Source organism: Citrus clementina, unplaced genomic scaffold (genome assembly GCF_000493195.1).
Source record: "Citrus clementina cultivar Clemenules unplaced genomic scaffold, Citrus_clementina_v1.0 scaffold_8, whole genome shotgun sequence".
In the NCBI taxonomy this organism is placed as follows: domain Eukaryota; kingdom Viridiplantae; phylum Streptophyta; class Magnoliopsida; order Sapindales; family Rutaceae; genus Citrus; species Citrus x clementina.
The window spans coordinates 21,108,058-21,136,052 of record NW_006262022.1 but is presented as its reverse complement, the minus strand read 5'-3'; the positions used below and the strand labels follow the sequence as shown (position 1 = coordinate 21,136,052).

Sequence of the window (27,995 nt, the reverse complement as noted above, 5' to 3'; positions counted from 1 at the left end):
ATAAAAAGTCATGCGAGAAGAGACTATTGATTCAATGCGAACATGGGCATGCTGGCATTAGAATGTGCCTGTATATATTTCTGTTTGTCTAATTTTTTGTGAACTTGAAATTTTATTTTTTGAGTCATCGACTGAAACTTATAATTGCAGATAGCAAAGTAATCCGTCAAAAAGAAGAGAAAAGAACACTCTGAATTCCAAAAATGGTTATGTTGTAACAGAGAATGCGGAGCTGTGTAAGATTAGCTACATTCTAGAAGAGGTAAAGGATGAATTAACAAAAACTTGAGCAGCTGATGTTAAGGGAAATTAATACATCTCTACACGAAAGATTACACCTAATGACCACACTTCAAACTCCGTGAGCTCAGTATATATCATCGGCCAAATTGCCCCTGCAGCATCACAAAAGGTTTATTATTAGGATAGCACAAAAGAACATTAATGACATGGCAGCAACTAGGAAATTAACAGAAGCCTGAAAGTAGAGTCACTTTGGGCAAAAAGGGGAATTGTTGGATGTTTTTCAATAGTACGAGTAAGGGTGCCATTTTAGGCAAAAGTTCAGTCAAATTCTGCCCGGTTACTTTAGAGGCTTTCCATTACCAAGAAGCTTTTTGATGTATTAGAAAAAAATTTACCCCCTCTCACAATAATTGACATTACTAAAAGCCAAGTACCTTGAAAAGATAGTTGCTTGAAAAAATTTTCTATTCAGAAGGTTGACACCATCCCAAGGTGCTTGTCTTTAGTTAGCAAACACATTCAACCTAATTCTAGCAGTAACTTCTGGATGAAGCTTCAGCTGTGCAATATATTCTCCTGTTTCACGGATCTCTGGAAGAACAACAATCTTCTTGTCTACATCCCTGTCGATAGAAAGAAACAATTAGACAAGCACGGGCATACAACAGAGTAAATGTTGGGACAAGAAAGTTTCTTTATCTAAACCAACACTTGTACCTTTTTTTAATCACTTTTGCAGATTGAGCTTGCCCAAGACCTTATTATACATTAAGCTCAGACAACTGTTTACTATTCAGAAGGGATATTTCCCCCCCTACTATTATGAGGGTGATTATATGTGATCAGAATATATTATTCAAATTGCCAACTGGCGGCCAACGCACTCATTATGTCTGCATCAATTGGTACAGGCTATAGGGAACAATCCATAAGCATCATTAGAAAATGCCATTTCCTGAACCTTTTAGTTTCAAAAAGACCATATTTCTTAAACAAAATACAAATATTTTTAAGATAATCTACAGCATTATAGAGCAAAAAGGTTCACATGCAGACAGTCAATATATTTCACCAGTATTGGGATATATATACTGACAAAAAACAGCAGTGCGAATAATATACCTCAAATTTATATTACTAAAAATGTTTATACTGTAAAAATATTTAAGCTTGAGTTATTTACCTTTGAAGCTGTGCCTTGATTATGTCAACCACATCTTGTGCAGTAACACTGCCAAAATAAGTGTATGTCAGACATTATATATAAATAAAATAGTTAATAACTGCTTAATGTTGCTACAAATCCAACTCACCTTCCAAAAATTTGTTTTCCTTTTCCACCTTTGCGCTTAACCTTAAAAGCTCCAACAGTTTCAAAAATTAGGGCGAGTTGTTGCGCCTCTTCTTTTACCTGCAGAAAACAGAATTATATAATCTAATATATTTCACTGGCAAAACATCTTAATGTTTGCAGAAGACAAAGACACATGGTCATGATTTAATATGCATTTGAACACCAAGTGCAAATGCTGTCGGTATATGTTTTCTTTAGAGGATTAAGAGCAGAAATTTCAGTTTCAATATGTTCAAAGGCAAAATGGAATCCAGTAGAACATCACAACTCGTCATGAGAAAGTGGCATATAGACAATGATGATAAAATAAGACAGGGCTGACTTTTTGGCCCCAGACACATGTAATAGAAAACAAGGTGGTTTATTATAAAATTATAGAAACTCAGCTTTTCACAGTTTTGAGACAGAAGAACTGCGAATAGAAGAAAAGAGTCACTAGTTCTGCTCCTTTTTACCCGCTAAAGGCAAGATTCGCCTTCTAACAATTACTACAAAATGCGGACAAGAAAATCATGCTGCAAGGATCTTTGACAAAGAAATTTGAGTGACTGCTAAAACTCACGTTAAAAATATTGACTTGCTTATAATGAATCTCCTTAAATGAAACACACACATATAAAAACACAGATCATTTCAATCAGAGAAGAAACAAAATCATAACTGCAACCCACTTATAGCATCAAATCAATAAAATACCAAGAAAGTTTAAAATTCTCCAAATACAGTTAAAACAAAGGAAAGAAAAAATGAGAGTGAACATGGAGCTATGTCAAAGTATGAAGGAAGAAGAGAATAAATTAATGAGCTGCTTAATTTACCCTTTTCTTTTCAGCTTCAATTCTTTCCTCTTCCATCTTCATTTCCCTGCACATATATTTAAGCTTATACCGAAACTAAGGAAAAACTAAATATTCTCCCAATATAAAACATATATGTCATTGGGAGAACTGTAGCAATATTTATAACTAGGAAAATTTTGTAAGTTTATACAGCACAAGGCAATGCAGTCTAATGATAGAGTTCTTCTACATAAAAAGGCACGTCATTCATCTTGATTGAATCCTTTAGGCCTCCAATTCTTTTAATAAAAATGTATGCAATTGTTTTTCTAGTCCAAACTTTATCATGGAACACGAATGTCATACAACAGAGCAAGATTGCAAGTTTAGTGTGGTACGCTACATAGTTCAGACTAAAACTCATCATGGATTAACAAGACAAATGAAGAGGCGACATGAACCTATGTTAAGATTACATTGGTATCCCGAGACAGTTATTATCAAAAGAACTAGCTAGTTTCTCCGAATAAGATTGCCTCTCCTCAGTTTTATATAAATCCTCTAACTGCTTTAAGATGAATATTATGATTGTCTGAACTCAGTCACCACACATGAACAAATTTACTATTCCGTTGAATACACATACATAAAACTCCAAACAGCTGCAGATTCCCGAAAACTTGATTCATCGAATAATAGTATTACTACACAGAAAATGTTTCCCAAAATCTCATGCAACTTCTTCACCTGAAAAATCTAATTTGAAAAATCTTAAAACACAAAAAAAGAAAATAAATGAAAAATGGAATATTACTTGAGCAGAAGTGGAGTGACAATCTGGGCCTTCCCCATTGGATGAAGATAATTCCTATAAAACCCTGCCTTCACATCCAATAGCTGCCCTTTCTTTCCCAACTCTCCCACATCCTCTTTCAATATTATCTAACATGAAAAAAATTTTATTAAAAAGGAAGTCATCTTTTGTTGTTCTGAATTTGCTCAAGAACTAAACAAAAGTATAAGGAACTATAATGATAATTAACAAATATTAAGCTAAATGCAACCAACCCATTTCAATTTGATCCACTCACAACATAAAAAACAACAAAAAATATGGAAATGCTATAAGAATAACTGAACAAGAAAGATAAAAACCTGAATTTGAGTTTTCTTGTTCATTCTTTTCATAAAATTTTCTCAGGAACCAAACAGAAAGCAAGGATTTAAACTATGAAAATTGGAAAATGTGAGAACCCATTTCAGAAAAATGAACAAGTTATCACCTTGCGAGTTTTCTTGGCTTTCTTTTGAGCCAGAACCAACAAGGCACTTCTTTTGTCAGGTAACTTCACGGATTCGTTAACGGTGTTGCCAAAGGTTTGAAAAAAAGAGGAAGAACTCCATGACAGTGTCGCTGCTGTTGACGATGATGCCGCCATTGAGAAGCCCCAAAAGATTTGCTGATTACTCGCTGTACTATCACTGTGTGATCTTATCTGTTCATTGTACAGTTTGTGCTCGTGCATTACTTTTTTGTTTTACAATTCAGTCCACTCTTCAGTTTTTTAAAATTTTGCACTATGGCCCTCCGTATGTTAGTTTTGTGCTATTTCGCCTTATGAATTTTTAGCTTTTCTTTTCGTGTTTCTTAAGCCTTCAACTATTTTTTTTTTTTAAGATTGACTGCTGAAATATAAGATAATAAGAAGGAAAAAGCTATTTATCCCGAATTTGCTCCCCGAATCTACGCCCCGAAATCAAAACGCACCGTTTGGTTTTCTCTCTCCACACGTGTTGCTTCATTTTGCTTTCACTTTCCACTTCCTTGCTTTCACTTTCCCTTTTCCAGTTAGCCCCATAAAGCAAGGTAAACACAAACAACACCACGGACAACACCACAGCTCCGATTTTCTTCAGACCTTCCCTTTTCCACTTAGTCCCGAAAAGCTAAACACGAATGGGACTACGGCTCCGATTTTCTTCAGACCACGGCTCTCTTCAGGCTCCGATTTTCTTCAGGCAAATTCTTTCCTTGGTTCTTAACACCGTTGGTAAGGTGCTGCATGTGGTTATGTCTTTGTAAAGCATGTCATTTCTCTTTCTCTTCTCTGTTAAATTCACTATCTCTCTTTCTCTTTTCTCTTCAAGCAGATTCGTTTGTTAAGTCATTCGGATCTGGACTTAAATGATTTCATTCCATTTTTGGTTTCAAATCCACTCAACCACGCCACTTGCGTCTTAATTCAATCTCTTTTTTTTCCCCCTTCCCTCAACTCTTGTTCGATGGTTCGTTCTCTTGCTCTCGTTCAATTTTCGTTATTGTGTTTGATGCATGTATCATTATCTGATAGGTGGTTTTTATGTTGGCTTCTTGTGGTAGCGGTAGCTTTATTTATTTAATTATTTTTGGTTAATTGAATTAGTTATTGAGTCGGATATTGTGGGTGTGATTGCTATAAGATTTTCTAAATTACAAAAATTAAATTGGACAGATTTTTTGTTTGACTTACTCTTGCTTCTTCTATTTTTTAATAATTTTTTACCGGTTAAAAATGTTTAGATTGATATGTTTTTGAACTAGCTTCGAAATCTTTTTTCCTTGAAGGAATTTAGCTGCAGGATCTTTAGTTTTTCTGTTGTAGGTTCCGTCAAAGAATTGACTTTGTTCATGCATATGTTAAAAGGCTGCTTGTTTGAGTATTGTAGCGTGTTTTTATTTTCTTGTTTGAGTATTGAGTTTTGAGTTTATTTTGCAGGATGTGGTTCTGAATGCTCTCCTGCAGTTACCTGTGGTTATGAATGATATTCTGCATACATTCCCAACTTCTCGGGCACCTTTTTCAAAATATACCACAAACACCATCGATGCCTAGTATTTGGAAAAACAATCTCAATTGCATTTTACATCGCTCTGTCTTGGTCTGTGATGATTCCAAGGGGAGGAGAGCCGGACATACATGATAGCCATGTGTGAAATAACCACGTAAACGTCTACGTGTCCTCATGCGAAATCAACCCACATCCTAACAAAATAGACTGACCGTGATGATTAACCCCAACAAAAGGAGCAAATGGCATGTCATATTTATTTGTAAGGTACGTGGTGTCAAATGTAACAACATCTCCAAAGTCTTTATAGCCTGCCCTACTTCTTGGATCTGCTCAAAATACATTGTTTAACCGACCCTCCTCATCCAAGTCAAGACTGAAGAAAAATCCATCATTTTCTGCTTGCATTTTCTAAAAATATTTCTGAATTGCAGCTGCATCCCCTTCTCCAAGCCTTAATCGCCTTACTTTATCAACATAATTTCTAGCATCTTTTTCTAAGAATGCGACATTTTCATAGCCACCAGCCTCAACGACAATAGACTTGAAACTTTGAGCCATTCTAATTCCTGCTTCTTCATTTATTTCCAGTTGTTTTTTTACATAAGGACTAATGATACGGTTGCATCGATAATACCTACTCTTGCTCGGACTTATAGCATGGTTGTGTTCAAGAACAAAATTTCCAATTATCCATTTTCCACTAACAAAACATCCTCCAATTTTAGCATTGCATCCAATTTTCTGATTAGGTTGAAGCCGCAAAACCTGATTGGATTTGCCTTTGGACTTCCTGTTTCGCCCGCAACTAAATGTCACATATCTCATATTCCCGTCATCCCCTTTTTTACAAGATCTCCGCATCACTGGAAATCCCTCTTGTTGGCCATAAGCTTTGTAATATTCAAACATTTCATCCGGACTATTAAAACACATCCCAACCGTAGGCTCTTCCACCAAATTTTCATTATTTCCTTCAAAATTAGCTTCCTGTAAATCTTGAAATTCCTCTACTTCATCAACCTCGTCCATTATTGCTGCAAATTTAATAAATTGTACCAAATTCATTAAGTTTAGAAACAAATAAAAATAAAAATTGATTATTATTAATTACTTATCCCTAATTCATTATGTTTAGAATTAGAAGGGAAAAAAATTGATTATTATTAATCACTTATCCCTAATTCATTAAGTTTACAAACAAATAAAAATATAAATAGATATTATTAATTAACGATTCAGCAAATTAATTATTATTAATTAGTTATCACGGCTCAACAAACTGAAACAAATAAAATACAATAATTTACATACAAATGCTCATGGTTAAGAGTATTTAAATACAAATACTCATGGTTGAACTCACAAATTAAAATAAAACATCTCAAGATTCATAAATTAAAATGAAATAACTCAACATTCATAAATTAAAATGAAACAACTTAATAAATTAATGTAGGAACAATAAATACTTACGAGTTTTGTAATGTAGAGTTTTTCACTTTGTAAAGCAATGAACTCCTCTTTCTCTTTCAGATCTTCCCGAAAGCAAAGGAAATAGCAAAGAAGGAAGGAAATAGCAAAGCAAAGCAAATAAGTGGACCACAGCTGGACACAACAAATGAAATGAAATAAGTGGACCACAACACGTTGACTGAAGAAACAGCTTTTTCCTTCCCCAGCTTTTTCCTTTACACAAAGCAACTGGAGAAACACGTGATTCATTACCAAACGGTGCGTTTTTATTTCGGGGTGCAGATTCGAGGAGCAAATTCGGGGTAAATAGCAGCACTCTAATAAGAAAGTAGCCAAAATGCATGTTAAAAAAAAAAGTGGCTAAAATAAATTTAATTTGTAAAACATGGATAACTAATAAATTTAAAGAATTGGGCTATCTTTTGTAGCGGGGCAGCCTGGGCCTTGATCCGCCATATACAGTCAGGAAGATCGGGCCCAGTCAAAAGTGGGGCAATACTGAGCTTGGGGGGGGGGGGGGGGGGGGGGGGGGGGGCGTGGCAACCATGAAGGCTTCATTGTTTTTAATTATTTCTTGATTTGAAAAGCAAAATAAGATTAAAAATATGGCCTAAAACAGAGGCTTGACTCGGGTTCTTTCTTTAATCACTATAAGAGAAGGCTGACGGAAGGCAAGGCATGGGCAATGAGTTAATCTCATATCTCGAAGAATAAAGGATGCATGAAAGCAGACGGCACATACAATTAATAAATTACATAACAAAGTCAGCAAGTTGCTTTATGCATTTGTCTATGTTTGATGTGTTCAAAAGCATAAAAAAACTCACACACCCATTAGAAAATTAATACATTTCTCTTGAAAACCCCATCGTTACTGAACTAGAGGTGTCATAATTAATTAAAAATTAATACCAGTTAAAACTAAGCCTACTTACTTTCTTAATCACTAAGGATCCCACGCACAAACTATTTACTCGAAAATGTAAAGAAACGTACAAGATTTACTAGTTAGATACATAGGCCTTTTTCGAATCGCAACAAAAATTGTAAGGTAAATATGTTTTGACGGTAGTAGTTAGAAAAATTCTATAAGGTCGTGATAAATATAAATTTTATAAATTACACACTTGTAGGTTTTTATTTTATTTATAAATAATATATTAGTATATCACTCTTATATTAATTTACTTATTTTACCTTAGCATTGATTTACAATATTTATGTTACATTTGTAAATTTTTATTTTTATTTACCGATAATACACACCAATTTATCACTTATATTTTAATTTACTTTTTTTTTTTGCTTTTTATTCACAAAATTTATATTTCATTTACGTAATCTATGTTTTCTTTTATACTAAATGTTGATTTACTAATTTTATGTTACATTTGTAATTTTTTATTTTGTCTTCCAATAATACACCAATTTACTATTCCTATATTAAAGGAAGTCTTATGTTCCATTTATATTATTTATGTTTTACTAACCCTTAACCGTTCATTTATTTATATTAAACTTATAAGTCTTATGTTTTATTTACATAATTTATGTTAAATTACAATATTAATGCCGTCATTAAAGTCATAGTTTTTTTTATAGGTTTTGAAACATGAGATAGAACATGATCATATATTTCAACTAAAGATAGGGAGCTTTCTTATTAAAGATTGACTATTCAACACATAATATTGCACTAGTTATATGCTTTGAGATTAATTTGTCTAAAAATTTAAAAACTAGATTTTCAACTTGGTGTAATAAATGAAATTGTTGTTTCATATATTGATCTTTCTATGAAGATGAATCGTTGGAATTTTTCAACCGACAAAGACTGATGACAAAAAATGACTTCCCTTCATATTTTTCTTCTCAGGGATAGACATATATAATCAGAGTACAGGTTTGGATGAGAAATTTTAAAGTATGTTAGAAGTATTACATTCAATTGATACATGTATGTTGTGTGCAGTTTAATTAAATATAACCACTAATTACATGATAATTCTTCAAAATAAATATATGTATGTATCTTGAGTGTAATATCTCTAATCTACACTAAATTCTTTCGGCATTGATGCAACACAATCTATAATGTCATGCATATTTTATTAGTAGAAGTAAATGACTATATCTAGCATGTAAAAGCAAATGGGTGTTGATTGGTGGTTATAGATATTTTAATAAATTATGTTAAAACACACCGTTTTCTTCTGTCAAAGCTTATGTTAATATGTTTATGGACTCGACTAGCTTACAGAATCTGTAAGGTACAGACTGCAGCATCAGCCGTTGGATGTGGTTGGATGTGGAGTGAGAAACTAAACAATAGAAAATCGGATGGTGGGATGACGGGAGATGTTTGTTACAGAATCTGTACCATAGACAGGTCCTATGTTTATAAAGAATAAGCTGTCGCAATGTGAGTGTGGTGGGATTCGAGGGAGGTCTTAAGTAGGGAAGAAGTAGTGGTGCTACCTCTAATTAAGTTGACTTGAAACTTTCTCTTTCTCTTGTTTATTTTTCTATTGGCAGCTTAATAAGTGCTTCTCTATATAATGACTTTCTTGTTCTTTTATGAACACAAAAGGCAGCAGCTAGTAGATTTTAATTTGTAGATTACAGAAGCAATTAATCTTTTGGAAAAATGATTCCTGGAGGGGCCACATCATGTTTCCCAAACATGTCACAAGCTAGCGTAAAAGCATATCCGGTGCCCGAAGACAATATTGTTTCATCTTCTTTGCAAACAAGTTCATCACCAGGGCCAGCTTCAAATCCCACAAATTCTTCTCTTCTCTACAGCGTTTTCTTTCTTAAAGAAAAGATTCATCAACTTCAATCTGTAGTCACAGTTCTTGTCTCTCAAGGTCAGGCCACCGAGTCAACGTCCATAGCCATGGCTAACATGGGCTCTTTAATTCAAGAAATTATTATAACTGCTTCTTCATTAATGGTCACTTGTCAGCAAATGAGTACTCTTCCTGCAGCTTCCATTTCAGGTAACAATAACATCACCGCCAATGAAATATTTCAGCAGCAGCAACATGTTGGTCCCAATAATCAAGAAAGATCATCAGGGCAGCAAGGATATTATTTTACTGAAGCATTTGATACCTGCTATGGTGACAACAACGACTATGTTACCACACACGATCATAATAGAGGCATGCATAATAATGTTATTAATAGCAACGATAATACTAATATTACGGTGGCTGAAAATAGAGAATCGTTTTCAGAAATCGATTGTGATATTATCGAATTGGTTGCGGGGGATTTATTAGCTAAATACACACATTATTGTCAAGTTTGTGGCAAAGGGTTCAAGAGAGATGCAAATTTGAGAATGCACATGAGAGCTCATGGTGATGAGTACAAGACTACTGCTGCCTTGACCAATCCTTTGAAGAAAAATGGAAGCTCAATGGGAAATAACAATGAGTCTGCAATCAAAATTGCAAGGAAATATTCGTGTCCACAAGAAGGGTGTAGGTGGAACAAGAAGCACGCAAAGTTTCAGCCATTGAAGTCGATGATTTGCGCGAAGAATCACTACAAGAGGAGCCACTGCCCCAAGATGTATGTGTGCAAGCGTTGCAACAGGAAGCAGTTCTCGGTGCTATCTGATTTGCGGACGCATGAGAAGCATTGTGGGGATTTGAAGTGGCAGTGTTCATGCGGCACTACGTTTTCAAGGAAAGATAAGCTTATGGGGCATGTTGCTTTGTTTGTTGGGCACACACCGGCCGTCAATGTTAATTCAACAAACATGTACGGCCAAAAAGGGGCAGCAACTGGCACCAATGCAATTACATGATAGGTAAGAATGAATTACTTGTACATTTAGCTAAATTGTCAAGATTCACACGCTAATTTAGTTTCGACATTATTAATTAGCTAAATTATCAAGATTCACATGCTAATTTAGCTTCGACATTATTGATTATGTTCTTAATTAGGGGATGATCCAGTGGAGTACTCCTGCTGTTTCTGAGAATAATATGGTACGTACTTGTAAATAGTGTTTATATGATAAGCAACAAATATATAACTTAGAGGAACTTAGTCTCTTTATTATGAACATTTAGATCATATGATGAAATGATGAACATCTAGGATTGGTTTTATCTGTAACATTTTAATTTTGCTCTGGTGTCTAAATTTATGACACATGTACACAGTACTTAACATATGATATGTATCAACTAAGTTCACTTTCGATATTCGATAAAGAAAAGCATGAAAAAAAGAAGTTCTAATTTCTGTTTTTGGCATTAACTTGAACAAATTTCTTCCTCAACTTAGGGTATGTTTGGAATTACTTTTGCTTCCCAAATAATCTATTTTGGGATAGCTTTTGAAATAATTAAGTTGACTTTATAAATACTTTGATTACATGTTTGGCAAATTTAGATTATGAATAATTACTTCTAAATAACTTTATTATACGTGTTTAGTAAATTGATCCTAAAAATATGTAGTGTCTAATGTAAAATGATCAAAATATACACATTTTTTTAAGAAACTGACACTTTTATTTACAAACTAATTATTTAAACTATTTGTAAACTAATTACAAATTGACATTTCTAAATAACTTTTAGAAACTAACATTTTTACCAACAAGCGCGTAGATTAGCTGGTAAGGGGATGTTCTATCATAATTAAGGTCCTTAGTTTGAGGCTTATGAATGCAGCTCCGTTAAAATCTCGAATCTAAATTAGTCGAGACCTAATGTAATCTTCAGATACCAAATAATTTAATATACTAAATAACTACTCTTATTAACAAATAAAGCACATATGTAATAAATAAAAGTTATTTTTTTATTAAATAAATATTACGATTTAATAATTAAAAACTATTTTCCGCTGCCAACGTGCTGGTGTCAACATCGTTGCTAGCACTAGCGATGAGAACAGTTCATTTTCATTCACTATAGGTATCATCGGATTGCAAATTTTGAAATCTACTCCACCGTAGAACTTTAGTTGGCATCAGGGGTTTTGTGGGGAGGCACAAGCGTACGTGGAAACGATGTGGCAGCCATTCAAGGGTGGTAGTACACGGTGCAATCCCACCTGATTTTTAGTCAACATTTGCCGATCTATCATATGGTAGTAGCAGCTCACCTTCATTTGTCTGTGTTTGATGGCAGTGTTATTGTGGCCGTTTTATTTGCAGAGCGCGTGAAGCACAACATTTCTTCTCTGTCAACAATGGCATAACTATTGCATGGAGAAGACAATTTGGAGTGCAATAGTGTTAGTGCTGTCGTACGAGAAGTCCTTCGGTCAGCCACCGATGACGGTACCAGAGGCATTCCCTGCACTGTTAATGGCTTTGCTATCTTGCTGTTTTTAAAAATATTAAAGAACATGTTTAGGGTTGCTCTAGATTGTCAAATAATCACTTATTTGACAATCTAGCAACCAATAGGTGTTTGATAAATTCTTTTTAAACGATGGTGTCTCACACGCTCCCCAAATAACGGCCACCATAACGCCGCCATCAAATGGAATCGAAAAAGGTGAGCCGTCACAACTAAGTCTATCTGATAGATAGGCAAATGCTAACCAAGAATCAGGTGGGATTGCACCATGCACTGCCGTTGTTGAACGGATGCCACACCATTTCCACGTACGCTAGGGGCAGCATGAGCTTCCCGACAAAGCCTTTGATGGCAACAAAAGTTTCAACGGTTGAGTAGATCGTAAAATTTGCGACTTTTTTTTTTTTTTGATATAATCACGAGGTATCTTGGGAAGGGCCCCAACTATGGGAGACACCTTTAAGCCCATACCACAACCCAGACTAGAAGTCTCCGCTCGAACCGGGAGGCACAGGTTCTCCCAACAAAGGCGACTTCCCTGCGACTCGAACTGGGGAGCAAACTCAGTCAAGCCACTTAAGGGGACTCCATTGCCAGTGGAGCCAATACTTTGTTGGTGTAAAATTTGCGACTTTAATGATACCGATAGTGGATGAAAGTGAGCTATTCTCTTCGCCGTCGCAGGTGCCAGCAAAGTTGTTAGTGCCGATGATGGAAAATAGTTTTTAATTACTAAGTAATAATGCTTAGTTAATTAAAAAAAACTATTTTTATTTATTACATATGTGGTTTATTTGTTAATAAAAGATGAATTATTTTAATTTCTGTAATTATTTAATAATTAATTTGAAATTTGAATGAAAATACTAATTTCTTAACAAACTAGGGATATTTTAGTCATTGTACATAGACACCATATATTTAGTTACAATTTAGCAAACATATATAATAAATTTATTGAGAAGTAATTATTTCATATTCTAAATTTACCAAATATGCAACCGAATTACTTATAAAGTTGATTACTTTAAAATATATCCTAGAATAGATTATTTGAGAAGCAAACACAATCCTAAACATACCCTAATTTTCTAAATATTTACTAAATTATATTATTTCAGTGCATGGGTATTTTTTAAAATACTTTATTAAGATGATAAAATTTGCATTGCAGATTATAATATCTAATTCTAAAAAAAAAATTGATTTTCAAAAGCTAATCCCAACAACTTTTAATGTTTAGTGTAAAAGCAGACTATATGATAATCAGATTTTTAAATAATTTATTTTTAAAAAAAAATTATTTACTAAACACCATTTGAGTGCTAGATTATCAAATAAGTGATTACTTGATAATATAAAACAATCCCAAATATACTCTTAGTGATGGAGTACGCATATATTTTAGGTAGTTCCTTCAACCCTATTAAAAGTGATGGTTAAGTTAGTTTGCTTTTTTTGTGAAAGAAGATCAATATATATGTTCAATTTCAAGAAGATGGTAAAAGAGCTAGAGTGCATTGTAATTAACTGTTGAAAAAAATTATTGCGTATGTAGTTTTTTGTGCCTTTTTGCATGTAGCGATTCAATAGAACTTACCTGTTGGTAAGTAGTCTGAGTGGCAATCAATCAAATAAGCTGTTAGAGCAACTTTTTTTTTTGGGATTGCAACATTATTACTATCGTGTTGATCGATGTAGGTATATATGAAAGATGCTTCAAAGTGAATTGGCAATGAGGCAATAACGACATAAAAATATACTAGGGTTCCAGTCACATCTCGATTTTTCGGGCGTATAATCAATTGGTGGAGGCATTACTAGGCAAGACAATTCCAAAAATTGAAGAGATATGCAGATGGCTCAAGAAGAATCTCAATATTGTGGTTATAAAAAGTATAATTTATATATTTTCTGCGGAAAAATTACAGATTTCCTCTTCAAATATAAAATAGATATATCTAGATCCAAACTTAATTAAATGGATTGTGACACTTAATTTTTTCAAACTTAAAGATAATATATTTTTTAAAAAAAAAAAAGGTAAGAGGGGTGGGCAAGCCCAAATATAGTTTTTACCCCCCCTTACCACCTCCAAAAATCGAACCCGATTTTTTGTAGAGGGTACAGATGCACTGCAACAACCCGACCATGTCCTTGGGGGCTTAAAGACAATATACTTAATTCCGTTGCACTAACAATTTAATTTATTTCACAAGGAAAGGTCCATATTACTCCTAATCAATTTAAGTTGTTTTGCAATTCATAAACATGTACATCCATCAAAATGAAATATTATGTATGTGTTAAGACATTCTTGTCTTTAATAAGTTGAATTAATTACCTAATTTATGTATTTTTATTTTTTATTTTCTTGACTTAAAAACTAAAAGATGTAAACAAATGGGGTAATATGGTATTTGAAGGTTTGGTGAAGCTTATTTTATGTGTTATTAATGAGATAACGTGTTGTCTTATGTAAGAAATAAAATTAATATATAATCTATAATGTGATGAAAATGTAATAAAATGAAACTATCTTATTATGGAATAAAACTTCAAAAGAAAATTCAATATACAAATAGTCATGTTTATACCAAAATTTTAAGTAAAAAGAAAAAAACATAAATTAGGTCATTAACTTAGTTTATCAAGGACAATATTGTCATATCACATACAAAAATGTATTTCATTTTGATGGATGTTTATTGTTTTTAAAATAACTTCAATTGACCAGAGGCAATATGAAATTTTTTATTATAAAAAAAGTTAAAAAACTTAAATTGTTAGCGTAAAGTGTAACATTTTAAATTTAAAGAGGATAAGTATCACGCCATATTTGAGTTTGAATGTAAATATTTCTAACTTATATTTGAGAAAGAATCTGCAATTTTTCCCTTTTACCGTCGAAGGCCACAATTATCCGAAGGCTGGGCCGGCGAGTAATAGTCACAGGATGCATAGTAAGGGAAAATTTCTTTCCCATACCTTCTCCTCATTTGAACGATAAATACTTGCGTCATTAAATTTGATTTTGAACTTCTCAAAGTCATCTTTTGAATAATACACAATAAATGATATTTGTTCATAATCACCTGTTGATCAACATGCATGATATTTGTTCACTTGTTATATGTTCCCACCTGTGCTTCATCGTGCATTTGGATTGAAGTATTATTTCCTGGGGCTAATGCATTTTGCTGCCATTCGAGGAGAATTACTTTCATCGTATGAAATACAACCTAATCTGCCCGTGTCTTTTTGGTTGCTTAGAATCAATGTATTTTCTGTACTTGATGAAATTAGCAGTAGAAGAAGATTGGAGATGCTTGCTATCAAGATCTCCATGGCTAGAAGGTAAAACGTGATTCTTTGGTGCTCTAGATCTTTAATTAATTTATGTACTTGGATATACATGGCAACTTTATACATGCTTTTTTCTTCTGTCAAAATTTTTTTCTTAAGATATGAACTACGTGCGTTAATTTTTTATGAGTAAATTAATATATATGGTTTATTAATATAAATGCATTAGTTATTCAATTCCGTTAATTAAATATCTTAAACCTCTTTGAAATTAGTCATTCATGACTTGCTTTAACGTTGCTTGAGTAATGCAATTCGTTATTAGATATGTATATGGGTAAGAGGTCCAATCGAGTTGCTGGTTCGAATTAAACAAAATGACCAATAATTCTCATGAAAATAAGGATTTTTCAACAGACATTGTCATCTTTATTTTATTAGTGTAACAACGAAGTACTGAAAGTACCTATTAATTTGGGACTCCTATAGACCAAATAAAATAAATCCATTAATTATATATTTGGGAATCGTAATGGCATGGTTATATGTCTTCTATATTAACCAAAGTTATATGTAGACAACATATATACATATGTGTATGTATATTAGAATTTTTTAGATGTAGATATCTGCATTTTTTAAATCATGTGAATGAACTTAAAAACAAGAAAAAAAGGGGACTCTACCATACTAAAAAGCAAAACAATACTTTTGAGTTTATGTTTCAGTACCAACATGTCAATTTTCTTATTTTTTTAGCTCTATTTGAATTTTAAAATCATATGAATGTCTACACCTAAAAAACTATATATATATAAATATATCAGTGTGTGTGTGTGGATTTCCGCACGAAAATTTAATGTGGATGGAGCTAAAATGCAAAGAAAATATAAATTTGAGCACACTTATGTTTTATCTTTTAGTGTGCATGAATTTTTCATACGGACTTCCACATCCATATATATATGTGTGTGTACACACACATATAATAAACAATTAGTTAGGTAGCTCCTCTTCAATTTGTCAATCAATTTTAGAAGCTAACTAGATAACTTTCAACTTGGTGAAGTTAATGAAAATAATTGTTGTCATTGCATGGATATAAATCGTTGGAAATTATCAACTCATGCGTAAAGATTGATGATAGAATTGAAAATGACTTCCTTCTTCTATATATATATATATATATATATATATCCCTCCCTAGTAAGAGGCACACATGATCAGATATGGACACAACACAATCTATAATGTAAGTATTTTATTATAGAAGTACTGAACGACTATATATATCCAGCATGTAAAGGCAAATGGGTATTGACTGGTGGTATATTACATTTGTATTAGTCATGTTAATTAATTAACTAAACACATCATTTAATTTATATAATACTTAATTAATTTCTTTAAGATTCTTAATTAATTTCTTCAAGAAGAAGCTGGTGTCGCAATGTGAGAGTGGTGGGATTTGAGGGAGGTGTTAAGTGGGGATGAAATGATGCTACCTCTCTAAGTTGACTTGAAGCTTTCTCTTTCTCTCGTTCATTTTTTTTATTAGCAGCCCAAGTGCTTCTCTCTATAATCTATATGATTACTACCTTTTTCTTTAATCAAAAAAAAAAAGAAAAAGAAAAAGAAAAGCAGCAGCTATAGCTACCAGATTTTATCTTGGAGATCTTATATAGAAGCAAAATCTTTTCGAAAATGATTTTTTCAGGTGTAGGAGCCGCATCTTGTTTCCCAAACATGTCACAAGCTGTAGTTTCATCATCAGGGCCAGCTTCAAATCCCTCAAATGTGTCTTCTCTTCTCTACAGTGTTTCCTTCCTTAAACAAAAGGTTCATCAGCTTCAATCTGTAATCACCATTCTTGTCTCTCAAGATCATCATAAGCCCACTGAGTCAACATCCATAGCTCTGGCTAACATGAGATCTTTAGTTCAAGAAATTATTCTTACCGCTTCTTCATTGATGGTCACTTGTCAGCAAATGAGTCCTCCTCCAGCTTCCACTTCAGGTACCAACAACATCACCACTAATGAAATATCACAGCTTGATCCCAATAATAATCAAGAAATATCATCAGGGCTGCAAGGGTGTTATAACTTTAGTGAAGCATTTGATACATGGTATGGCGATCACAATGACCTTGTGACCACTGATGATGATAATAACAGAGGCATGCATTCTAATAACGTTAGTAACTATATTAACAATGCTAATATTACGATTGCTGAAAATGGAGAATCATTTTCAGAGACCAATGGTGATATTATCGAGGTGGATGCGGTGGATTTGTTAGCTAAGTACACACATTATTGTCAAGTTTGTGGCAAAGGGTTCAAGAGAGACGCAAATTTGAGAATGCACATGAGAGCTCATGGTGATGAGTACAAGACTAGTGCTGCTTTGACCAATCCTTTGAAGAAAAATGGAAGCTCAATGGGAAAAAACAATGAGTCTACAATCAAAATTGTAAGGAAATATTCGTGTCCACAAGAAGGGTGTAGGTGGAACAAAAAGCACGCAAAGTTTCAGCCATTGAAGTCGATGATTTGCGTGAAGAATCATTACAAGAGGAGCCACTGCCCCAAGATGTATGTGTGCAAGCGTTGCAACAGGAAGCAGTTCTCGGTGCTTTCTGATTTGCGGACGCATGAGAAGCATTGTGGGGATTCGAAGTGGCAGTGTTCATGCGGCACTACATTTTCAAGGAAAGATAAGCTTATGGGGCATGTTGCTTTATTTGTCGGGCACACACCGGCCGTCAATGTTAATTCAACAAACACGTACGGCCAAAAAGGAGCATCAACTGGCACCAATGTAATTAGATGATAGGTAAGAATTAACTACTTATACATTGAGCTAAATTGTCAAGATTCACATGCTAATTTAGCTTTTTAAAACCTTTGCTTATGTTATTAACTAGGGGTTGATGACTTGATGCAATGGCATGGTGCTGTACCTACCTATACCGAGCGAAATTAATGCGCTTTGTTCTTGTATTGGGCACATATGACCCTTGAAAGGTAGAATTAGATGCGGCTGTCTTTCTTTATTTTGCTGTTTCTGACACACACACACACATACTTGTAAAATAGTGTTTATATATATATGATAAGCAACAGTATATACAACTAGGGAGGAAATTAGTGTCTTAATTATGAACGTTTAGATCACATGAAATGATGTATGGATATCTTGGATTGGTTTTATCTTTGTCATCTTAATTTGCAATGTTATCTAAATTCATGAAGCATATACATGATACTTCACAGTACGTTAATTATGTAACCACTAAAAATCCAGTTTTATTTGTTTCGGCAACAAGTTGAATTTGCTAAGTTCTTCCTAGATATAGTGATTAAGCACGTATATATTTAATTTTTAGCGGAGTTTTTAATTTTGGCAATCTAATTACAGTCGTTCTGGTATGTTACTTGAGTCTTTGATTATTGTTTAGGTAAAATTTCTTATCTTTATTAGTTTAGCGTCTCAAATTCCATTCACCCAAACACAAATCACAATAGAGATATATTTACTAAGGCTAGCTCCATCAACAAAGGAAGTGTACGCTAAGAAATTAGAGCTCCTACATATGGAGCTTGCAAGGTTCTTTACTGTATCAAAATCTTCTATACATGAACACCTAATAAAACTATAGTCTCTAGAATTAGGGGGGAAAAAAACAAAAAACAAAAAAAAACAATCGTAACCATCATAGACCGATCTAGATCTATTTTGGAGAAAAAAAATCTATTAAAAAAGAGCTTGGAGTGATTTTTCAACGAAAAGGAAGAGTAAGCAACTACAAGATACTCGTATAAGGAAAAGAGGAGAGGAAATGAGTTTAAGAATGTTTTTACATTTTAATGTGCTTAATGTGATTTAGCATAGGGAAGTATATAAAAATAAATATATCTACTTTCTTTTTTTCAATAAAAGACCATTAAAGGAATATAACCCTCTTAATAAGGAATTTGACAAAACTTGTTAGCAGATTAAGAGTTTATGCTTTAAATGTTTCCACTTTGTCAAATGATGCTCTGAGGATTTTAAAGTTTAAACTATTGCTCAAGTTTTTAAAAAATGATCATTCAATTAGTTGGCCTGAAGGTAAGAAATAAAAATTACTCAATAATGAAATGATACAAAAGTGTAATTAAGTTCAACGTAATGTGGTTTACAAGGTTTGAATTTGGATGGCCAATTAAATAAAGTTTAGTTAAGATTATGACTTACAATCACCAAGAAAAAGGCTATTTATTAGCAACAGCAAGAGTAACACATGGTACGGGCAGTTAGGTGTTTGAAATTGAAGAATAGAAGAAGAAATGCGCGATTGGTACCAAGCGTGAAAGATTGACTGTGACCCTGCGTGCATAGGGTTCTCTTCTCCCCGTCGTAATAGAGTAGTTAAAAGTAAATTGTTTTTTCAAACTGATTCATGACTAAACTTTGTGGTTGCTTGTTCCTAAAGGAAATGCGCTCCTTTCCATTTGACAAAGTGTATATTGTTTAATCCATTTACTCATGAATTTGGATCCATGTCTGCACATATTTATCTGATGACATTCATTTGGCACAAAAACAAAGGGAATACTGAGGAAACACTCTAAGCTTAGCTATCACACTGATTTCTATCTAATAGATATATACAAACTCGCAAATTTTGACAAGATTTATCACCATATCTTTCTTATACCTCTGGACACAATGATTCTTTCAGCAGCATATCTACTCCCTCTCTAATCGATTTCAGCATGCACATAATCAACAAACACAAAATTCTTTTGTAGTTCATGCAAAGCATAAGCCAAGGCAGCGCTCACTAGCGCAAGCCCAGCCAAAACAATCCGTGATTGCAAATCTGAAGGAATCCCAGCTGTTGCACAGAATGCAACAGTCGCGCCAATGAGAAACTTTTGCCCCGTCTGGAATGCTGAATAAGCTTCTCTACATGATGAACACTTGAGGGTGTGTTGCTCAAATCTATCGAGCATCTGAAACAAACCCAACAACAGAAAAACTAAAACGTAAGGAAGAAATCAAACCCATAAGGTGTAATAACATATTAATCGAGCTTATTATAAATGTGACATTGTCCCACTTAACACAAATTATGAATCCATCTACTTTAAAAATCTAAATTCAATCCCAATATTCATTTTTTAGTTCTTCAAATAATGGAGAAGGGGTTTTCGTACCTGTCGTTTCGACAAGACTGTTGATGGGGAAGGTTGTTGGCTGCTGAAGCCAAACCATTCAGGTTGGCTGTTGCCGTGTCGCCTCAGCCAATTTCTAAATGCCAACACAAACCGATCTGCCTGTGTGGGTGTAAATGTAATTTTTGTGTACTCCTTGTTAACATCTTCAGAACCTTCCATCGATTTTGAAAGAAAGATCTTCTCTTGACCTTGGAGGACAATCATGTCTCCATCATAGACCTTATTTGAAGTCCAATGCTCGTGCCATCTAGGAACCACCTGGTAAAATCGGAAGCCATTTTGTAGATAATTCACCAATTTACGAAGTAAAAATATTAAATTTCTAGTTTTCTAAGGTGGACATAGGACATAACTCCGTTAAAAAACTAATTTCATGTGGAGAAAAATCATCAACAATACAGCTCAACAAAGTCTTATCAAATCTGACAGCAACCCCTTAGATTTGGAACTTTGGCATCAACATGAAAAATATGAATAATATTATTTAGAAAGTTTACAAGACACGGATGCCAATATCTAAGAAAAGGCCCTCAAACAGGGAGAAAACTTTTAAGCATACATCTCAACTAAGTTTTCCTCTCCAAATCAAGGAGTTTTCTCTTCACATTTCAGCCAGACATCCAAAACTTCCCCTTCCCAAAGGGGACAGTATGGTATCCAAGCTAAGAACAATCAACTACCTGAATTGGAAGCTAAAACCATGTGTGTGCACACTAGCACAAGCGTGTTAACAAGATAAACTTTCCATACACTTGAACATGTCAGCAGCATTTGAGTGTTCTCTTTAGACTAAAGTTTCCATGCAAGTGTCGCATTATACAAATTTCATCAGAAACACAACTGAGATGTTCTTACCTGCCACCAGGCAGGTCCTGGCATAGTGAACTGGAAGAAGTTTCGTGCACTACAAACAATTGAGCGGGTTTTCCCTGGTGCCATTGGTACGTTGAAGGAACAAATCCATATTATCCATTTTTGATCACCAACTACAGGAAGTTTTGTATCTATCTCTATCCTGGAAGAAAAGCAATACACGGATAGTTAAGTTTCGGAAGCAGAATGAATTGATAAACAAATATAGTACTCAATTAACTAAAACTATCACCTAACTCAGCCGAAAGTTCGTCAACAGTTGTATTAAATTTTAAACACAATTAAGACATGAAATGATGTTTCATCAGCTTCCTTGAACTACAGCTGATGTCAAAACAACTCAGTTCTACGTTTGTGCATAAATCCTCCAAATTAACCAAACGTCAACCTCGAACTTTGAAATACCAGCCTCCATTGATTGGCTTAACAAAATGAACTTGAGTCTTGGTAGGAGGAAATATTTGATGATTAAGGTTCACACTTTATCACACAAGGTTTTCATCAGGGATACTAAACGCTTTTGAAGTAAGTTTTGGGAAATTATTCAAATCTCCAGTTCTTGAAAAAATCAACAATTTTAAGTATCACTAAGAGAGCATAAGCAGGAAAGGAGATAGTCTATCTAAGACGTATTAATTTTGCTGGTCCAGACAGTGGAGAGCTTACTTGTTCATGTAATAACAAGGAGCAACAAATTTAGCACTTATCCTTGGGTTTCCATCATTGGCTCCAGCAAATCCCCAATGTCCACTAGACTCCAACTTAAATGGTAAAGGCTTGGCCCTGTCCCTTCTGCCAGTAACCTGCAAACGATGTCTCTCAATAAGGTACATGGAGATTTGTTTCCACAGAGAGAGCAATTAGTGTCACATTCCTATAGCAATCTAATGAGGAGATAGGGGTATAGAATTCACTACTTTACTCCTTGTTCAAGGAAATATCCATGAATAAGAACAACGTGACCTGTATATGAGTACTAGGATGTTACGAGATTCCAAGTGACTGAGAAGGAAAGCACAACATGGCCAAGTAAACAAAAAGCTGTGCCACTATGTGTTCAATCAATCCACTAAGAAAACAATATACCTGCAGGCACTTCCTGACACTACTGAAAACCAAAGAACTTGACAAGAGACGATAACTGTGTTTCTAGTTTAGTTAATGAGACATATCAACCAAGAGCTGACTACCATATTTAATTCATATCAAAATTATCTTAAACCAACCAGCTATTGTTCAAATGGCATTTCCATCTTGCACCCAGCGACACTACCATTGAAATTCAGTATGTACCTTGTGATGTGCAAAATCAATGTGGGAAGGATCTGAGACATTTTCCATGAGAGTGTCATAGCCATAAAATAGATCCCGCTGAATTGTGACCGATGAGAACTCAGGTTTGTCAAAGGCATCAGGCAACCTAAACATTACCACACAGGGTTAATGAACCGGCAAAGTCGGTAATTCAGTCAATGCATAATCTAAAAACAGAAGAGAGAAATAGAGTCAATTACATTGGTGGCTTGGTGGCATTGGCTCTTTCCTGACCATACTCATCTGGCCAAACGAATAGCAGACCTTGAGACACCATTGTAGGAAACCTCGTAGCACACGCTCTGGGAGACTGAATTGCACGAGCTTCAGGACCTTCAGATGCTGCTTGGGGAATGCGAGTGCAAGATCCACACCCGTCAAAAGACCATCCATGGTATGAACACTGCAAATGCCCATTTTCATCGATCCGCCCTTCCTATAAAATTTTAAGGAACCCATCAATCACATGATCTAAGAAACATAATTCCCAACTTAGCTACCAAGATTAAACATCAATGGTCAAACAAACAGCTCCCAATTTCGGATTCTATATCGAAAACGACAAAAAATTGGTCATTCATGTGACTAATGTGAGGCTTTCCTTGGATAAACTGATCAAGAACAGAACAAGATATGAATTTGTAAATTAGATTTCATATCCTTCACTCTAGATCCTAGAAAAACCTCCATTCAAATTTCATTTCTTAAAAAGAAAATAAGATACAACAACAGATATTACTTCTTCCATTACCACTATAATATCGAAAATTAAATAAAAAATGAGCAAATTACAATTTTATCTTCTATGTTTCAGCTCGATCACAAAATTACAGAGATCAAAAGGAACAATAGAATAGATTACCGATAATGGGGCGAGTCTATGAGGGCATTTGTCATCAAATGCAACCCATTTATTAGAATTGTTATCAAACCAAAGAACTAAGTCTCTCCCAAGAAGCTGAAACGCTGTTGGCAAGTTCGGGTCCAAATCTTCAACTAAAGAAACTGGGTACCAATGATCCCTCCAAGAAAACTTAGAATCCGAACTCTCTTTACCATACTCATCATCGACTAATGATCCATAATCTTCTTTCTCATCTTTTCTCACCGTTTCTTCATCTGATGCTGCAGGGTCTGAAGGAGGAGCTGCCACTCGCAGTGGAGACAAATTCTTGCTTCTTTTTTGCAAGCTTTTTACCGTGATTTGTCGCTTCGGGGTTCCTGTGGCAAAAAATGGAAGGGTTTTTCTTGGTGATGTGAATATATTAGCAGTAGTAGAAAGAAGTAGCGCCATGCCCTTTGCTTTGAGTTTAATGAAAATTTTTGTATGATTTTTCCAATTCTAGTGAAGCGAAAATAAAGTGAGCTTTCGAGAGAGAGACAGAAAAAGAAGAGGACTTTGCGTGCAAGTTTGCAATTTGCCCCTCCAATTCTCTCAGCTGTCTGTATTCACGCTTCCAGAATTCAGAAAGCGGAAAAAAGAAGAAAACCGGTTGGTTCGATTTTTCTCATTGTCCGATTTGCGATCAAGTACTTTGTGGTTTAGTTTCTACGATTGGTCTCACCAATTAAAGGTTCTAACAGAATAGAAAGTCAAGGGGTTGCTGGTCATTTACTGTCACATTTTCTGGAACAAAATTCCCGTAATGCCCTTTGGCAATGGCGTGTTTCGTGTTGATTGGTTCGGCGATCTGAAACAAAAAGAAGTCGCTTTGTTTAAATACCAAAGTCTAAACTGGTGAGGCGCTCTAACAGCCACAATTTTTAACGTAATTAACGGTAATTTAAATATATTAAATAAAAAATCACGTGTCCTGGCTTCATGACGTATCTCAAATTTTTGTTTTCACACGTGGACGAAGCGACGAGTCGCGTACAACCAAAGGCAGTTCCGTGTCCACAGCACAAAGTTTCGGACCTTCGGTGCATACAGTGGGCTGCAACCCAGATAGTCGGGTTGAAAAAGAAGAGGACCCGAGAACCCGATCATTTAATATTTCACTTTAGGTTGCATGCTTGGTTCGAATTTGAGACAAAATGATTAACTAGTGAACTCATTCATTTACTTTCACAGTCACTTAAATGTCGGCACCCTGCAGTAAAGGGACTTGGTTCGGTTAAAACCAGTATCTCTCTCATATCTGATTCTCCCAAATCAATTCAAATTCTTTTATTTACAGTGATCAACTAAAATACTTGGACACAATCCTCCATAAACAAAATACACAAAATAACATCCACCAATAAGAATAATTTACTACAAATTAAAATCAAAGCTTCCAATCTATGACTTTCCTTCCATTCTTTCTTAAAAGTTTCCAATCTCCACGGTTGATGAATCCAACGATGTAAGTGCAGATTTCTCAAGCTCCACATTAAAATAATTTTATAAATAAGAGCTAACAAGTCTTGTCAGTTGCAATACTTATTGCACTAGCTAACAAGTCTCAGAAGTGTCTAATATGAAAAGTGGCAAGAAACTAAAGTAAATGTTTTCTAAAATCAATAATTATACAGCCAAGCCTTAATTAGCATTTAATTGTTGCATAATCAGATAGGACTTGCAAGTCCATGCACTTGAGCAAAATTCTATCTAACGCGAACAAAGACACAGACCATAGCTGATTCTGAAGCACAGTGGAAAGAGCAAAACAGCTGGATGGAAGAAGAAGAAGACAAATAAAGATAATAAGGTTTAATTTCTCAAGTATTTCAACCAAAATGATAACATCAGTGTGTGCTTGCTCAAAGTTCCACTGGCAAATAAGTTTATAGGGAAAGTTAATGGTCAAGCGAGCACTTAGAAACACATTTGTGGATCAAAATTCACGGTGTGCAAAGGCAGCCCGGTTTTATTGCATAGAATTTAACTGTTCAAATCAAACCGAACAGAGATACAACAATATTCTAAAGAAATCCCAAAAAAATAAAAAAGGCAACTGATTTTGCAACAACGAAATACATTCTTATCTTCAATAGAAAGGGAATTCTCTTTCCCACTAGGCTGGCAGTAGCAGGAACCAAAAAGAAATCTTATGCATCGAGTTAATTTCACATTTTATATTGTCCATGCCAAGAGTAATTCTTGATGTACTACTGCTCATCCAGCTAAAGTAAATTAATTAGATTTATCGGTCCAGCCTCCAGAGGTGTATCCATCAGCTAAAGAGGGACCATATTTCAACAAGATCCTCAATTCAGAACGTGCACAAAGAACCCAAGGCTTACTTACAACCCAGAACTGGTACTTGACATGGGAAATCATTTCTTCGGATAAGTTTGATGGTCGGGTCCAATGTCACGCGAACCAGTGTTGATGTAAGGCCCTCGAAAAGTTGCCTGAGGTGGCAGCGGCTTTGATGAATCAATCACAGGCTTACTCGTTGATGACCTGGGTGGATGCACACCAACCAACCAGACTAAATTAACTTCAGCTGTCACAAAAAGTTACCAAAACATTGCTCTACCAAGAAAAGCAATATATACACTTACGCCATGTAAAACGGAAACGCCAAGCCTGCAGCAGCAAAAACCACTAACCCAGTCGCAACAATGGCATTGCGAGATCGAGCCATCGAAAAAAAACGCCACAGCAGTTTAAACGAGTATGATCTAAACAAACATAACAAAATTAAAATCTCCATATGTTAATTAAAACAACATTCTATTGCAGAATTCAAATCGAGAAATCTCAGGGAAATAATCGTAGTTGATCGTATGACTAATTAATTATGAGTTATTATTTGCTTGAGAAATGATAAAGTTAATAAAATTCAGAAACCCTAATTTTAAACGGCGTTGGGAACGCTTACCCGGAATCGACAAGCGCAGCGCAAAGCAGAGCAACTAAACTATTTTTTTTTTTTTTTCTAATCAGACTTTTGAGTGTACAGCGAGTTAGCGATTTACCATCACCGCATGGAAATGGATGGCATTTAGCAGATTTTGTCTTTCGGGGAAAAAATTGTTGATGTGGAATCGAAATAGAAAATAAGAATTAAAATAAGAAGTTTATTTTTTCATTAACGTGTTTCTTTTATCTTGAATCAAAATTTTATAAATTATTAAAAATATTTAATTATAATGACAATAATATTAATTAAAATAATAAAATTAATAAAATTTTAATAATGATAATATTAATAATAATTAATAAATTTAAAATAATATTAATATTAATGACAGTAATAATAATAATAAAATTAATAAATTTTAATAATCATAATTTTATTTTTATTATTGTTATTATTAATAAATATAAAGGATCTATTTATAAATAATACAAAATTTTTGGATATTTTTATAAATCAGAAAATATAAAAATAACAAAAGTTGACTAGGGGGGGGGGGGGTTTGGAATCAATCTCCCATTTTTCATTCTAAAATTTAGACGAGGCGCATGATTTTGATTCCGATTCACGCCTCTATTTTGTAAAGTAAATATTATCAATGATTCTTATTTCTTAATATGTGAAGAAAACACTGCTTGCGTACTTTGTATTGGGTGTAGACCAAACTAAAAATTATTATTGTTATTATCTTATTGATTAAGGCTATTTTAATTTAAAATTTTGAACTATTTATTTTACACAATTTAATAGCAGCTATTGAAAAGTAAATAATACATTGAATCGCATAATCTTAAATTTTGAGATTTCTTTAATGAAATAACTTATCCGGAGTATGTTTATTTATTTTTTCATAACATAAATTTATAAAAATAGTGCATTAAGGTCATTTTATTTATTTTTAATTAATTTTTAAACTAATTAAAAACTCTACCTGAAATAACTGAAAATATATTTATAAAAGTTATAACAATAAAAGATCTATCTCAAAAATCTAAATGAGAAAATTTATATTAAATGGGCTTTTACTATCATATAACATAACTTGAGTACCATTAAGTAAATAATACACCTTATAAATAATTGTAAAACCAATAAGGCTCCCTTTGCTATAATTTTTTAAAATAGAGTTTTTTTAAGTAGAATTTTTACTAAAAAAATAATTATTTAGTTGTCAATGAGAGTTTTCGTTAAAAATTATAAAAATTATTTTAATAAACAAAATTTTTAAAGTTATTTTATTAAAAGAAGGAAATAAATTTGTCAATATCTAAAAAATATTTTAGGTATTTTAACATTTTAAAAAGTATTTTATCTCAAATTCTCAAAAATTCTAAAATTTAAAATTTTACTAATAATTTAATTTTTAAAAGTTTTATTAAAAAATAATAAAAATTTTGAAAAAA

At 33.8% G+C, this 27,995-nt stretch overlaps 6 protein-coding genes across 6 annotated transcripts; 2 read left to right on the top strand and 4 right to left on the bottom strand.

Moving 5' to 3' along the window:
• Window positions 1-173: 173 nt before the first annotated feature.
• LOC18034423 (50S ribosomal protein L9, chloroplastic) lies at window positions 174-3,922 on the bottom strand. The gene is made up of 7 exons (XM_006424376.2): window positions 3,663-3,922; window positions 3,194-3,321; window positions 2,419-2,464; window positions 1,560-1,657; window positions 1,430-1,477; window positions 681-869; window positions 174-395 (listed from the first exon to the last, which is right to left on the bottom strand). Exons 1-6 carry the CDS (start codon window positions 3,903-3,905, stop codon window positions 749-751), a joined length of 684 nt encoding a protein of 227 aa, XP_006424439.1. The 5' UTR covers window positions 3,906-3,922; the 3' UTR covers window positions 174-395; window positions 681-748.
• Window positions 3,923-5,619: 1,697 nt separating this feature from the next.
• Window positions 5,620-6,240, bottom strand: LOC112096462 (protein FAR-RED IMPAIRED RESPONSE 1-like). Its single transcript, XM_024179909.1, has one exon. The coding sequence runs from the start codon at window positions 6,238-6,240 to the stop codon at window positions 5,620-5,622; it is 621 nt and encodes a 206-aa protein (XP_024035677.1).
• A 3,127-nt stretch (window positions 6,241-9,367) lies between these two features.
• Window positions 9,368-10,504, top strand: LOC18034486 (protein SENSITIVE TO PROTON RHIZOTOXICITY 2). The gene has a single exon (XM_024179682.1). It carries the CDS (start codon window positions 9,368-9,370, stop codon window positions 10,502-10,504), a length of 1,137 nt encoding a protein of 378 aa, XP_024035450.1.
• A 6,526-nt stretch (window positions 10,505-17,030) lies between these two features.
• LOC18034986 (protein SENSITIVE TO PROTON RHIZOTOXICITY 2) lies at window positions 17,031-18,161 on the top strand. Its single transcript, XM_006424373.2, has one exon. The coding sequence runs from the start codon at window positions 17,031-17,033 to the stop codon at window positions 18,159-18,161; it is 1,131 nt and encodes a 376-aa protein (XP_006424436.2).
• A 1,663-nt stretch (window positions 18,162-19,824) lies between these two features.
• Window positions 19,825-24,300, bottom strand: LOC18034160 (pheophorbide a oxygenase, chloroplastic). The gene is made up of 7 exons (XM_006424372.2): window positions 23,604-24,300; window positions 22,942-23,177; window positions 22,721-22,847; window positions 22,094-22,230; window positions 21,410-21,569; window positions 20,534-20,812; window positions 19,825-20,329 (listed from the first exon to the last, which is right to left on the bottom strand). Exons 1-7 carry the CDS (start codon window positions 24,033-24,035, stop codon window positions 20,075-20,077), a joined length of 1,626 nt encoding a protein of 541 aa, XP_006424435.1. The 5' UTR covers window positions 24,036-24,300; the 3' UTR covers window positions 19,825-20,074.
• Window positions 24,301-25,566: 1,266 nt separating this feature from the next.
• Window positions 25,567-26,719, bottom strand: LOC18033666. The gene is made up of 3 exons (XM_024179354.1): window positions 26,554-26,719; window positions 26,234-26,353; window positions 25,567-26,132 (listed from the first exon to the last, which is right to left on the bottom strand). Exons 2-3 carry the CDS (start codon window positions 26,314-26,316, stop codon window positions 26,003-26,005), a joined length of 213 nt encoding a protein of 70 aa, XP_024035122.1. The 5' UTR covers window positions 26,317-26,353; window positions 26,554-26,719; the 3' UTR covers window positions 25,567-26,002.
• Window positions 26,720-27,995: the final 1,276 nt, after the last annotated feature.